Source organism: Sinocyclocheilus rhinocerous, unplaced genomic scaffold (genome assembly GCF_001515625.1).
Source record: "Sinocyclocheilus rhinocerous isolate Xijiao unplaced genomic scaffold, SAMN03320098_v1.1 scaffold905, whole genome shotgun sequence".
In the NCBI taxonomy this organism is placed as follows: Eukaryota; Metazoa; Chordata; class Actinopteri; order Cypriniformes; family Cyprinidae; genus Sinocyclocheilus; species Sinocyclocheilus rhinocerous.
In genome coordinates, this window is record NW_015659390.1 from 265,831 (window position 1) to 279,451 (window position 13,621).

The 13,621-nt window shown below is 37.1% G+C and overlaps 2 protein-coding genes across 2 annotated transcripts in view; one reads left to right on the plus strand and one right to left on the minus strand.

Moving 5' to 3' along the window:
• Nucleotides 1-3,971: 3,971 nt before the first annotated feature.
• On the minus strand, nt 3,972-10,351 carry LOC107723766 (mitochondrial fission regulator 2-like). Its single transcript, XM_016532479.1, has 8 exons — nt 10,201-10,351; nt 9,708-9,863; nt 9,461-9,565; nt 8,529-8,653; nt 8,099-8,301; nt 7,533-7,833; nt 7,272-7,455; nt 3,972-4,397 (listed from the first exon to the last, which is right to left on the minus strand). Exons 2-8 carry the CDS (start codon nt 9,777-9,779, stop codon nt 4,353-4,355), a joined length of 1,035 nt encoding a protein of 344 aa, XP_016387965.1. The 5' UTR covers nt 9,780-9,863; nt 10,201-10,351; the 3' UTR covers nt 3,972-4,352.
• Nucleotides 10,306-13,621, plus strand: part of LOC107723767 (armadillo repeat-containing protein 1-like) — a 5,270-nt gene continuing 1,954 nt past the window's right edge. The window contains exons 1-3 of the mRNA XM_016532480.1: nt 10,306-10,425; nt 11,410-11,574; nt 11,703-11,794. Coding sequence (XP_016387966.1) covers nt 11,422-11,574; nt 11,703-11,794 — 245 coding nt within the window. The 5' untranslated portion in view covers nt 10,306-10,425; nt 11,410-11,421. The remainder of the gene's footprint in view (nt 10,426-11,409; nt 11,575-11,702; nt 11,795-13,621) is intronic.

Here is a 13,621-nt window from a genome sequence, read left to right on the forward strand (position 1 = left end):
CCTTTTCTTCCCAGAATCAACAGCTTACTCATTTAAGAACTCAAATGACTCTCACTGGGAAAGTACCAAGCCTAGGCCAGAAAGGAGGTTATACACGCACACTGTGCACACATAATGCTTATACAGTACATTCGTGTGTTGTTAACGTTAAAATGAATTTAATTCTAGAGAACTGAATTAGTCAAGTGCAGTCCTGACAAACGGTGTGAGTGCAAATAGGGTCATACCAGTCACAATGGGCCTCATGGGGCTTTGTGTTGAGTGTAAATAGTGCTTGTGTAACATGCACACATAAAAACAGATTATGTTCAATGACTTTAAACATGTAATTTGCACTTCCTGCTAAAACTTGCATGTAGTCTGAGCTCCTTAACAATGCAAGTCAAAAGTCACATGAACTTTTGTAACCTCAAAACCCTAAAAATTAATGTTGGCCCACTAATATAGTGAATATATATAAGTTTTCATCAAGGTCTGAGGTACAGTTGCTTTGTAGTGTTGTAAATACCTTAATTTGACCCCTACAATTCGGCTGTTTAGCTTCTTGTCAATAGCATGGCCTGCACATGTTTTTCAAACACGGAAAACGCCTCTGGAACACACACAAACACAACAACAAAAATCTGCAAATTGATCTGTGGATACACTCCACAAGGAATTCTTCTCCCAGGTAAATAGGTAAATGTTCAAAGTAGTGAGCAAAGAGTGTGTCAGGTGACCAAACGAGCAGCCAATCACATTGCAGTGTTCCTTTAAATCTTTGGCTTGACTTTGCATTGCAAATAAGTTCATACAAGTATGCAAATTCAAAATGACACCAACTCATGAACTTTCGCGGCCTCACCCTTGCCTCTTTTTTCCCCACTCTTATCACATCTCTGCACTGTAGGTTTTCTCTTTCTCTGTAAAGTGGTCCTGTTCATCAGTTACATATCAGTTTCTGCAGCGTTAGTTCTGATTGCAGGATGACGGCAATCCTTAAGCGCCCTCAAGTGGTTCTTTGACTCATATTTGTTCATAAAGTTCGTCTTCAAACACAGAACCTTCATGTAACAGAGCCTGTACTTACTCTTTACCTTTTTTATTATGATACGTGCAGTTGACAGCTTATATTAATAAGGAATATGCACTTATTGGTATTTTAAAAATTCATTACAGAGACAGTTTAAGTGAATATTTAACTGAATAAAAACTGGAAAAAATCAAAAAATATTATTTAAAAAAATAAATCAAATTTTTTTTTGCAAAAATATATTAAAATATGCATGTTCCCTTAATGTAAAATCCTGATGGTGAATAAAAAAAATAGACTTCAGTATGCATCAAAGCCGTGTCAGTTATGCTATTGCTAATCAGAAGCAGGTATTAATAAACAAAAATATCCATTAGTGTCTGGAAGAGAAATATACATTTTCAAAGTGTAAAAATCTGTTTATCATTCTTTTGGCAAGTTTTAGTAGTACGGTTGCAAATTTATGGCCTAAAAACACAATTAAAAGCCAACAATTCAACAGGTTTGTGCCAACTTTTGAATTTGGAAATAATGAAACCAGAATTTTTTTTCCTTCCAAATGCTCAAACCATCTTACATTGTTCAAAACCTTAAGAGGGAAAGCAAATAGCCATCCACAAAATGATCAGCCAACAGAAGCGGGCTACGGTCAAAAATCACAGGGCCTGGGAAAACGTATTTCCTGTCTGGTAGCAGTGACATTTTATTTGCGGTACTGACGAAAAGAAAAGGGGAGGGGAAAAAACATCATCATTATCACCCTCCTGCTAAATTCTGTCAGCCTTAAGAACAAACAAACATGTGTTACGGAAACGTGGGGGTAATAAATTTAGTCCACAAGTTTCTCATTAGAGCAGGTGCATTTCTGAAGATAAACAAAAATAGAAAGCATATGCCAGATATAGCAGTGGGGGAGAGACTTTACACTACAATATTCCACTCTGAACACCCTCCTGTCAGGCCAACATCACAACACATCTGACGGAAGCAAAGGATCAATCAGATTTTCAGCGTGTAACCATTTCCTGTCTCGGTAGACCAGCATATCCTCTCCATGATAACCTTTAGTGATTGGAAGGATGTGGTTTACAGACACAACAAGTTGCAATTATTCCATCAAACAAGCATCCACCCACACATACATACACTGGGCCTGACAACAACAGTGTAAACACATGCTGGTGTGTGGAGGTTGTTAGGTCAGGGTCAAAGGTACACGCAGTGCACATCCACACTGTTTCACACACAAAAAAAGTTTGCAAATGCATGCAACCATCAGTAGTTTTAAAGCATTTAATGCCCTTTTTGTCTGTGTTAATGCTGCTATATCTTTATATGGTAAGTGTGCCTCTTAATAATCAGTAATCAATAATAATACTTTTACTACAGAATTGATTTTTTTTACTGAATTAAAAAATATATTTTACATTTTTTGTTAACTGCTAAATTAGATGTTAAAAATATTAAATAAATTATTACTGAAAAATGTGTTGAAATAACTTAGCCGGAAACATATCATTGCAAATATACTCTTTCAGGGTGATACAGGACCCTGTCAGGATTTATTTTTGCGATAATTAATAAAGAGTGCTAGTGTTAGAGGGTCAAGTTTTTATTTAAATAAATAAAAAGAAAAGTAGAAATAGATCAGATAGTGCTAGTATTAGAGGGTCAGATATTAATATTATAATTTTTTTAATAAAAAAAAAAAAAACAAGTAGATAGAATAGAAATAGAATTGAGAGTGCTAGTATCCTCACAATTATATTCCTTCTTGGAGAAAAATGGTATCTGTGAGGATTTCCAGTCAGGATTTTTAGACCGTATGTATCATAGTACGGAGACTGCTCTCATTAAGAGTTACAAATGACCTGCTCTTATCATCTGATCGTGGTTGTATCTCTCTATTAGTGCTGCATTCAACCTCTTGCTTATTACTTATAAAGACCTGAATGGTTTAGCACCTCAGCATTTGAACAAGCTCTTATTGCATTATAGTCCCCCACGTCCACTGCGTTCTCAAAACTCTGGCAATTTGATAATACCTAGAATATCAAAATCAACTGCAGGTGGCAGATCCTAACTCTGGAATAACCTACCTAACACTGTTCGGGAGGCAGACACACTCTGTCAGTTTAAATCTAGATTAAAGACCCATCTCTTCAACCTGGCTTACACATAACACACTAACACATTTCTAATATTCAAATCCGTTAAAAGGATTTTTAGGCTTCATTAATTAGGACATTACTTAGTTGGGGACACTTAATTTCCAGTGATATTGTCGACTTGATTGCACAGACACTATTTAAACTGAACTGAACTGGATGATGACAACCCTGAATTCAATGATGTACTGCCTTTAACTAAAAATTGAGTGTTTACTATTATCATTTTGCATTATTGACACAATATTTTCCTAATTAATGCTGTACAGTTGCTTTGACACAATCTGTATTGTTAAAAGCGCTATATAAATAAAGGTGATTTGACTTGACTTGACTAGTGTTAGAGGGTCAGTTGTTAGTGTCTTTGTAGTTGTTGTTTTTTTTTAATTAAAGAAAACAAGTAGGTAGAATAGAAATAGAATAGAGAGTCAAGTCAAGTGTATACATGTATGCATGATACATATAACACTGTCATGGAAAACGGCGATTATCGGGACATCAGACTGCTTTATGGTGCGACTAACCAGTCAGAATCAAGTATTCCAGAGAGCTGTATAATAAACTGGATTATGCAATAGTGCACACTTTGAACACATTTGAAAGGCATATAACTTGTTTATTGCTTTTGAGTGTGATACTGCTTTAGCACTTTGTAGAAGAGGATGATAACACATGAGAAACATGGATGAACACATTATTAGCAAACCAAGTACCATTTTTCGAAACTAAAAGACTGATATTTTGTTCTGAGAATTTTTGTTAGCCCAACTAGGCTTTAAATAAAATAAAATAAACCTGTATAAAAAAGAAGCATTGCATAGATCAGAGTAGACCTTATTTATATACTACATTGGTAGCTGAAAGAAATTAACTTGTAGCATCCTATGAGATAATTACTGCCATCCTGTATCAATACTCGTAATTAGTCGTTCACAATTAAGAAGTCTGTTGTACATAATATTTACAAATAAAAATCTGTACATACAAAAAAATTATGTCTGCACAAAAATCTCAAAACCATGCTCAGTGTACTCAGATGGAGGCCCATGTGATTAATTCAGAGAGAAAGGGGAAAGAGAAAAAGAGACAGTTCAACCAACATTAAAAAGAAAAATGGCCATCATGTCAGTCCATGACACAACTTTGTTCCTGAAAGACGTTAAGGTTGAGGGTCAAAGGTGAATGCGTCCCTGGCTGCGTCTGGTGTGAGGGAGAATCTGTAAACCAATACAACACTAAAGTCACAATGCATTCAATGCAAAAGCACACAATGCATTCTCATTAAACTGCATTTGCAATTAAACTTTATAGCAAAACGTCAAAGGTTCTGTCTAAGTATTGTGTAAGTGCTAGAAACCAAACACTGGTGTGGCAAAGATTTGGAAAGTGGGGAAGAAAATCTCATTAGAAGCTGAAGACCACAAGTATTTCAAAAAGGCATACCAATATCCAAGCAAAAAAAGAGCTCCAAAATGAATCATTAATGCCCATAAATGCTTTTAATAGGAATATTTTTTTTAAAATCTGATTTAATATTCATAGACTGTTTAGATAGTGTTAGGAAATGTGTTCAGTCAATGCTGAGGTGGCTAGTTTGCACAGCTTTAACGTGACTGTTGCACTCATGGACACAGTAATGAAAAGTCGCCCTCTGCTGGTCCAAATGTAACACTATGAAATTTTTATACAGATATATTCCCCTAGTGGTTCAAATGAGATTTTCTCTGCTATTACTGCACTCTGAAGGGTCAAAAATCCAACCTGAATCCTGCTCCCAGCCAGTTTAACATCGGTTTCCCAGGTTGGGTTATCATGTTTTTTTTATGGCACTCAGAAACCCCAATCCCACCTCTAAAATCTGCAATAAATTTACTTATCTATAATCTAAGGAAGTTACTACTCGGAAGCAACAGTAACGTGTGTGTGTGTACATGCACAACAACACAAAGATAAAGATCAAACATCTGCTTTTTCACAAAAAAAAAAGTCAACATGAGAGAACTGTGTTTTGATCGGATTTTCTCTAGTTTTTATGTAATTATTAAAAGCAATAATAATATTATAAGCAATAACGTCTATACACATTTCTTTTCTAACAATTCAGTGCCATGTTGTATCAATGAAAAATTCAAATATGTCATTTGTGTCAACGTATTGAAACATTCAAAAATAAAGTTATTTGTGTGAAAGCATATTGCTGATTATTGCCATATAATTCACTTAAAGGGGTCATATGATGTTGCTAAAAAGAACATTATTTTGTGTATTTGGTGTAATGAAATGTGTTTATGCGGTTTAAGGTTCAAAAAACACATTATTTTCCACATACTGTACATTATTGTTTCTCCTCTATGCCCCGCCTTTCTGAAACGCGTCAATTTTTACAAAGCTCATCGGTCTGAAAAAGCGAGGTGAGCTGTGATTGGCCAGCTATCCAATGCGTTGTGATTGGCCGAATACCTCAAGCGTGAGACGGAAATGTTACGCCCCTCACCATACTAGGGCTGGGTATCGTTAAAAATTTTTCGATATCGATACCGATACCTTGACTTCGATACCGGTTCCTGAATGTTTATCTTTTAAACGGTCCAGATTGATAAATCCTTGAAAACTGCTAGACTTGATTAGTTTTGACTGTGCAAAGTTCTGTAATATGTTCTACAATATGAACTTAACAAGAGGCTTCCAGTTCTGTGTAAAATTAAAGAGCGACACAAAGGTAAGCGCATTGTTGTTGTTTTTTTTTTTTTTTTAATTGTCGGATTATAATTCAGTATGTATTAATGAATGACAGTTTTGACTGTCATGGTGTGTGCATGAACGAGTGTGAAATACCTGCAAATTACGTTGCTTTTTCCTATCACTTATATTGGGCACTTTTTGCATTTAAATTGGATTATTCTGACTGCTGACATTGAAAATGATAAATTTCTTGATTGCCGTTTTGACAGTGTCTGCTTGAATATTTTATTCATGTTCGGTAGCCTAATTCCCTTTAATGTAGGCTATTTGCCCCGATTCGATCCGTTTACCTGGGAAATGTATCTAACTTTATATAAATTATTTTGTCAACATTATTTTGTTTTAAGGAGTTGGCCCTTGGCCCTTATCAACCTTGATTTACATATTCCATCACATTATTTTGACAGTTAAATTTTGGGCGGGTTTTTGTGAGCTTTTGGGCTGGAAATCATCCATCCAATCTGGCAACACTGGCTGTGTGTTGCTCAGAGACACACAACAGTTATGTTGTGGCTTTGATCGGAACTATTTTCATCAGCAAAATTGAACAAAAACAGTCAACATTTTGTCTAAAATCTAAGTCACTTCATTTTAACTTCTTGTTTATTGAAATACTATTGTATAAAATCAGTGTCACATTGCAATCGTGTTGACATTGATATTCGGGGAAACATCATGGCCGTATAATGTTGTTTACCTAAATCATATTTTGTAAATATCTTATTTTTCTACCGCAGTATGCATCTATAAATTTCTGTGAGTTACTTTGTGTGTGCTGTCTCTCTCACACACTCACTCAGGCTGTGCAAGCCTCATCTGGCACGACATGAGTACATTATCAGTCGCCGTTTACACTGAATGCAATTAAAATTAGCCTAGAATCATTCTCACGCAAAACGACATGTTTACACGCAACTGTGAGTGTGCGCGTGACTGTGACGTCATTGCCTGCGCCGCTGGCAATAAAAGGATCGGCTCGGAAACTGCAAGACGTGAGACTGACTGGCCGGTCACCGATCCGGGCCGGTAATCCGAAAAATCAGCCGATTCCGATCACTGGCCGGTCTCTAAAAAAGAACACAGTGCCACGCTTCACTCTGAAACATGCAGCACATATATTTATTTAATTAATTCACAGCCTTTGCAAGTTAATAATCGCATTATGTCATACTGTGGTTTTGGTTTTGTTTCTATTCATTATGCAGCCCTACTAATGGGGAAAAAGTTTGGTGTGGCGATTGTTTTTTTTTTTTTATCATTAAGCATTGAGTACTTTGCAGTCTGATTGGATTTAAAAAAAAACTAATTATACAGGGGGGGAAAAAAAAAAAAAAAAAGAGTTAACCTACCCTGGGAGTATCTGGACTGCTGAAAGGTGAGGGTTCAGCTGAGCAGTTCTCTTTACCAAACGAATCGTTCCTGTGTTTGTGTGCAAACTTCCTTTTCAGTGCTTCAGCGATAAGAGCTGCCGGATCAGATGAACATGCTACACCCTTACTTCTCCGTCTCCTTACTGGAGTTCCACCTGGAGATCTACAAATACAAATGCATACTCAGTACTGAACTTAAAACGCAGCTGTGCTTAAAGTTTGAGCACGTTAAATCCATACCTCTCCACAGAGCGCAGTTTGACTTGATTCAGGTCTTTCAGCACCACTAACATGGAGGGCAGGGCAGCAGGTGCTGTACACACAGATGGATCACACTGTGCAAGCTTTTCTCTTTTTGATGCCTGTCTTTGTCGAATCACATCTGACACGGACACCTCCACGCAGCTGCCCGTAGCTGGAGGAGGAAGTGGTGGTGGAGGTGGAGGTGGCAGCGGAGGACAGACAGGAGTGGAGATGAGGACAGGAAATGGAAGAGGAGTAGAGCATGGAGTGCCAGGATCAGCTGGAAAAACGTAAGGGCCTGAGAGACAGATGAGAAAATGAAATGAAAATGGTTAAGAACCAGAACATCACCAGACTTTCTAACTTTTTGACTCCTTTAAGCACTCTATGCAGAAATCAACAAAGTATATTTCTTAAAATGTACAACGTGATCTCTGTGAAGCTGGGTTTGTGCCTAAAAATAATTGGCTGCCCCCACAGACAGCCTTTTCATTTTATGAGACCTTTGCTTTTGCAGAATTTCAATCAATCTGTCAGTTATAGAAATTCATAGCATATGTTACCTGCTGGAGCTGTGACTATCATAGCAATCTGTGCTTGCAGTCTCTGCAGTTCCTCTTCCAGAGCGGAGATCTTCTGCAGGGCCTCTGGCTGGGTGCCCTGTCCCAGCACCCTGCCTCCCCTCTGAGCCGGGACAGACACGGACAATGGACGTTCAGACCCTAATGAGGGAATCTCAAAAGCTTTCCTCAACGGGACGACATTCCTGTTATAAACATGGTAAGATGTGATGACACTGAACTTTCTCCATAAACCAAAACTTATAAAAATACCTCATACAGAAATCTCATAACAGGTGTAACTTCTGTTCAGAAGTATATAAAGCAATCTCATACAGATGCTGTCAGTGAGCTATTAATAAACACCTATTAGTGAGCTATTAATAAACACCAGACAGTTGTGTTCATAATATGGCTTCTGATGTGCGACTACCTGAATTTAGTGTGGCTGTCCCCTTCATCCTCCACCAGCCAAAGCACATCCGCTAATGTGGGAATGGCTGGCGTGTCCACCGTCACATCAATATGGCCGTGTCTACTGAATGTCTGCAGAGGAATCTTGAAACGAAGAGTAAGAACTCATTACTAATGGTGCTCTTCAGTCCTTCAAAGCCTTTTACATGTGAAGTGCTTCCCAAAACTCTTATTAACAATTCATATCAAGTGAAGACATGCATGTCCTGTATACAAGCATCCATTACGCTTCTGTTACTAATGAACCAACCATAAAAGAATTATACTTCAATCTTAAATATTTTCCTCTGATGTGCAAAGTGTACTTGCTATATGGACATATTTTTATTATATTTTGATGTCAACATGTCCATGGAAGTAAAATAAAACAAAAATAAAACTCATTGTTATTGTTTACATTGACTGTTGTAATTGTTTTTAGTAACTGAAATTATAAATAAGCTTAAGTTCTCAGTTCTTACAACTGCTGATATTTTTAATGACTTTTTTTTTTTTTTAGAAAACTTACTAAACTAAAAAAAGGAAGAAAAAGAACAAAATTACTACAACCTATATTAAAGGGGTCATATGATGTTGCTAAAAAGAACATTATTTTGTGTATTTGGTGTAATGAAATGTGTTTATGCGGTTTAAGGTTCAAAAAACACATTATTTTCCACATACTGTACATTATTGTTTCTCCTCTATGCCCCGCCTTTCTGAAACGCGTCGATTTTTACAAAGCTCATCGGTCTGAAAAATGAAAATAAAATATGAATAAATACTATGAGTACATACATAAAACTAAAAACTGTTGTGTATATCATTTTAGTAATATTTCTCAAAAGTACTCAAAATCAAAAGAAAAAAAATTACTGAGTACAAATAACAAACAACAGAATACATGGTTACCTGAAACCGCAGCCGAGGCTGAGGAGAGAGGGGAAGGTTTGTCCCAATCATACGGACTATGCTTCGGTATTGTCCACAATATGTACTGTCCCATACTGGAACCAACTGCAGCAACACAGAATTCACAAAGATGTACTGTTAAAAAGTCGCAATTACAACCATACTGTAAACCAGCATGTAAAACTATGTTTTTTGTTTTAATAATATATGCAAATATATTTGCATACTAAATTAATTTTCACTTTACCATGTCAGGTGGCACTCCAAAGTATTCCAGGACACATCTCAGCAGGTCAACGATGTCCTCCAGCAAAGACATTGACAGTATTCCTGTGTGCTTCCACGCTGGATTTCAGCTGACAGATGAGCCAACAACACACTGCACCAAACTTCTCCACGTGACCTGAGGGATCAAATCAGATGCATTCCATTCAATTCTGTAACAAAAGCGCCGTTTAAATGTGCAAGGTTAAATTTTAAACACGGAGGAAAAACTATTAGCATCAATGCGAGAGAGGCGTAATTAACCACAACAGTAATTAACTATCAGCATCAACAAAGACTATCTCCGGCATCAGCCAGTAACGTTAATATCCTATCGCCGGGTTCGTGAGAACACGCACGTATTTCAAATCCATGCGTTAATCTGCTCTTAATTTAAACACCTATTCATTGTATTATTACAAAATTGAGCTTCTACATACAATGTCGATTTATTTTATGCGTATTTGTCACTTTACCTCTTCCTCGTATCACGCTTTCCGTGCAGGTAAACTCAAATAAAGCTCGTTGCGTGAGAGCGTTTGTGATTGGTCCGGAGAGAAGGGCTGGCGCATGTAGCCAATCGGCTTGAAGGATTTAGGAACGTCATCAGGGGCCTTCAACCAATCATTTTGTTTAAACAGAAGCAGTGGGAAGTTTTGTATTTCGAGTGTGTTGTGCGCTGTTATAAAGTAACGGTGGTGGTGAGTAGTACATTGTAATTTTATAATTTAATTAACATATTACAAGAAGTAGGTTTTTAGGAATGATGTATAAGGTGAAAATGAATTCGCTCAATTACAGGAATGTACATTTACATTAAACTCAAATCTGAATTCCAGCGATGTACGTTAGCTTTCATGCTAACAGACTACTAAATTACTGTATAAGGAACTGATTGTCTCAAGGTTGTTAGTGGAAATCGGGGTTTTCCCGGCGGTGGCAACACTGGGGTGTGACTGAGGTGGTGATGGAAGGAAGTAGAAGAAGGAAGGTTGTTAGTGTCTTCAGCTTTTGTGCTGTAATTAATTGTTTTCTGTTAACTCATTTAGTTTCACCAGTAATATTAGTGTCCAAAATGTACTTTTGAAAAGTATGTGTATTTTTTATATAATTCTAAATGTATGTGTCTTGGTTTTCGGCGGACATTTACGTGACTGATGTAAATGATCATGTAAGGTCCACACACTTGGTCCAAGGAAGGTATCCAGTGGTGGATGAAGGTTTCTTGCGTGTTCGGTCTTTTCAGCGCGCAAACGCATTTTCTCTAAGTGAGATGTGGAGACAGATGTCTGTATGTTAATGCACTGTGTGTGTATTGTCTGTCTCAGAAGATCAAAGTGTCTGAGGTTCTGTAATTCTTACAGTCACATGACAGGAGATGTTGCTCTCTTTGAAAGATGTTGTGTCAAAGTTTCATAAAACGAAGACGAACCATAATACTCCTACAAATACTATATTATTTAGGACATATACTATTTAAAGGACCTATTATTAATGTACTATTAAAAATTGCTCTGTCTCATATACATAATGATCATAACAGTGTCCAGTGGGAAAACCAAGAGATATAGTTTTGAATAAATTAAAGTATTGTATCTTGATTGGATCATGTTTAGTTTTAAAAGTGAATCTGTGCAATCAGATATGATTCAACTAATTAGTTTTCATATCCTTTTTTGTTTAAGATATCCACAAAAATGATGGACGCATTATCAGTAGTTACACAGCTGCGGGACCTGGCATCTGAACCACAGAATCGGGAGGCGATTGTTCAGGACCAGGGTTGCCTTCCAGGACTAGTGCTGTTCCTCGACCACAAAGACCCTAAAGTGCTCTTTGCCACCCTCCAGGTACACCCAGACCTGATTTGTCATTGCAAAAATTCTTGTTAAACTGATAAAGAGCCAGTTGTGATAATAAATTGTTTAATGCTTTGTATGTTTCTTGTACTGACTTCTTAAGGCTTGTGTCTCCTCAGACTTTGCGGTACCTGGCTGAATCACCCCGCAACATCAACACCATGAAAAATGAGCTTGGCATGATGGTGAGCCTGGAGACACTGATAGAGAGGTGATTTTATTTATTGGAAGATAAAATTATTTATTTTACTTTTAAAGTCAACTATTACATTTTTTTTTTGAATTTTCGGTTTTCATTTTAATTAGTCGTTTTAGTGAAAAAAAGTGTTTTCATCTTTTAAACCTTTTTTTTTTTTTTATGTCTAGTCAAAATTGTCTATATCTATGATCTTTATACCAGTTAGTGTCATTGAGATACTATTATAGCTTTTTTTTTTTTTTTATCTGTGTTTATATTTTATGTTTTTTATTTATGTGTAACGGAAGAGGTCTGACACAACAGGTTTGTATATACAATACAGTTTATTAAGGTCACAGAGAGTACGGGTGTAGGATCCAGATGATGGTATGGTGAGTGAATAGTTCGTAGGACAGTTCAAAGGATATGATGAGGGGAACAATCAGAGTCTTTGCCTTTACACGAGCTGGAATGCACACAGGAGCAGTGTTGCCAACTGCTTTCAATTGAAAGTAGCTAAAACTGGTAGCTAAATGTCACTAGATGACATCACAATGGCAAATTCACTGATCTATATAAAGATGAACGTAGATCAGTGGGCAAGATGAGAACTTAGATAAGGTTTGTCCAAGAAGTTGCTATATTTGTCCCTAAACTTTTGGAAAAAAAAGTCTCAAAAGGGGCGGGGAAGTCGTTAAATCTAGCTACAAAGTAGCTAAATTGGCAACACTGCACAGGAGGAGCACACACCTCAGCTATCCGGGAACTAGGAGGAACAGGAGACACTTGGAGATGAGGAACACCGGCGGTAAGTAATGCAGGTAAGTATACAAATGGAAGCAGTAGCAAAGTCAAGAGAGTCCTCTACGTGTATACGAGATCGGCCAATGAGGGTGTCTGAGGTGTGTGTGCTTTTATACAGGCTGGTTGATGAGGTGCTTGATTGGTGACAGGTGCAGGTGCTCAGTACTCCAGTGATAGAGATCGTTGTGATTGGATGGTGGCGGAGCCTGGCCGATCTGTTACATTATGTCTGTATAGTTTTTTTAATTAATTTTTATATCAGATTTAGTTATTTTAAAACGAGTTAAACTAAATGAAAATGAGAAATGCTGCAAAAAATACATTTAAGGTTTTTAATATTTTATTTCAGTTTAATGTTTATTTCAAGTAGGGATGCAGAGATTAACCGGTTTCACAATTAACCGCGCTTAAAAATGTCACAGTTAATTAATCGTAAAGGCTGCGCTACACCGAGTGTTTCTGTTGCACAGAACGGAACAGTTGCAACTTGCGCAAAACTAAAACAAAGTTACACTAGCGGTGCACCATCTTAAAATGCTGTGCTTATCAGAGACACGGAGGCTACTACACACACTAGATGAACTATGACAGAGGAACCAAACAGCGATCCTTTATTTCCACCAGAGAAATGACTGAATAGTCGATAGTGTGGGACTTTTTTTGGGGTACACCAAGAATGACCAGGGTGTCATTTAAATATTGCCGAAAAAACTGCTGCTAAATAGCGAATACACGGCTTTAAACTATTTTAATGCAAGACTGACGCGAAGCTGCGGCTCGTTAGCTCAGTATTCTGCCCGCTTCAGATCAGACAGATTAAATAGTGTGGTAAGATCACATTTATTTGAATTCGAGTTACTTAAACCGTGATTTTACCCTCTCCTTGCTGATGAATATGTAGCAATTCAGTATCTAAGCTATTTTATTAATAAAAGTCAAGGGGCAGTGTTCACAACAAGTTTGTGTCCTCCTGAATGTTTGCATGTGTGCATAGCACAATCTCCGATCTCACAAACCAAAATAATAGACATGATTTTCTCAGGCCACATGTAAAAT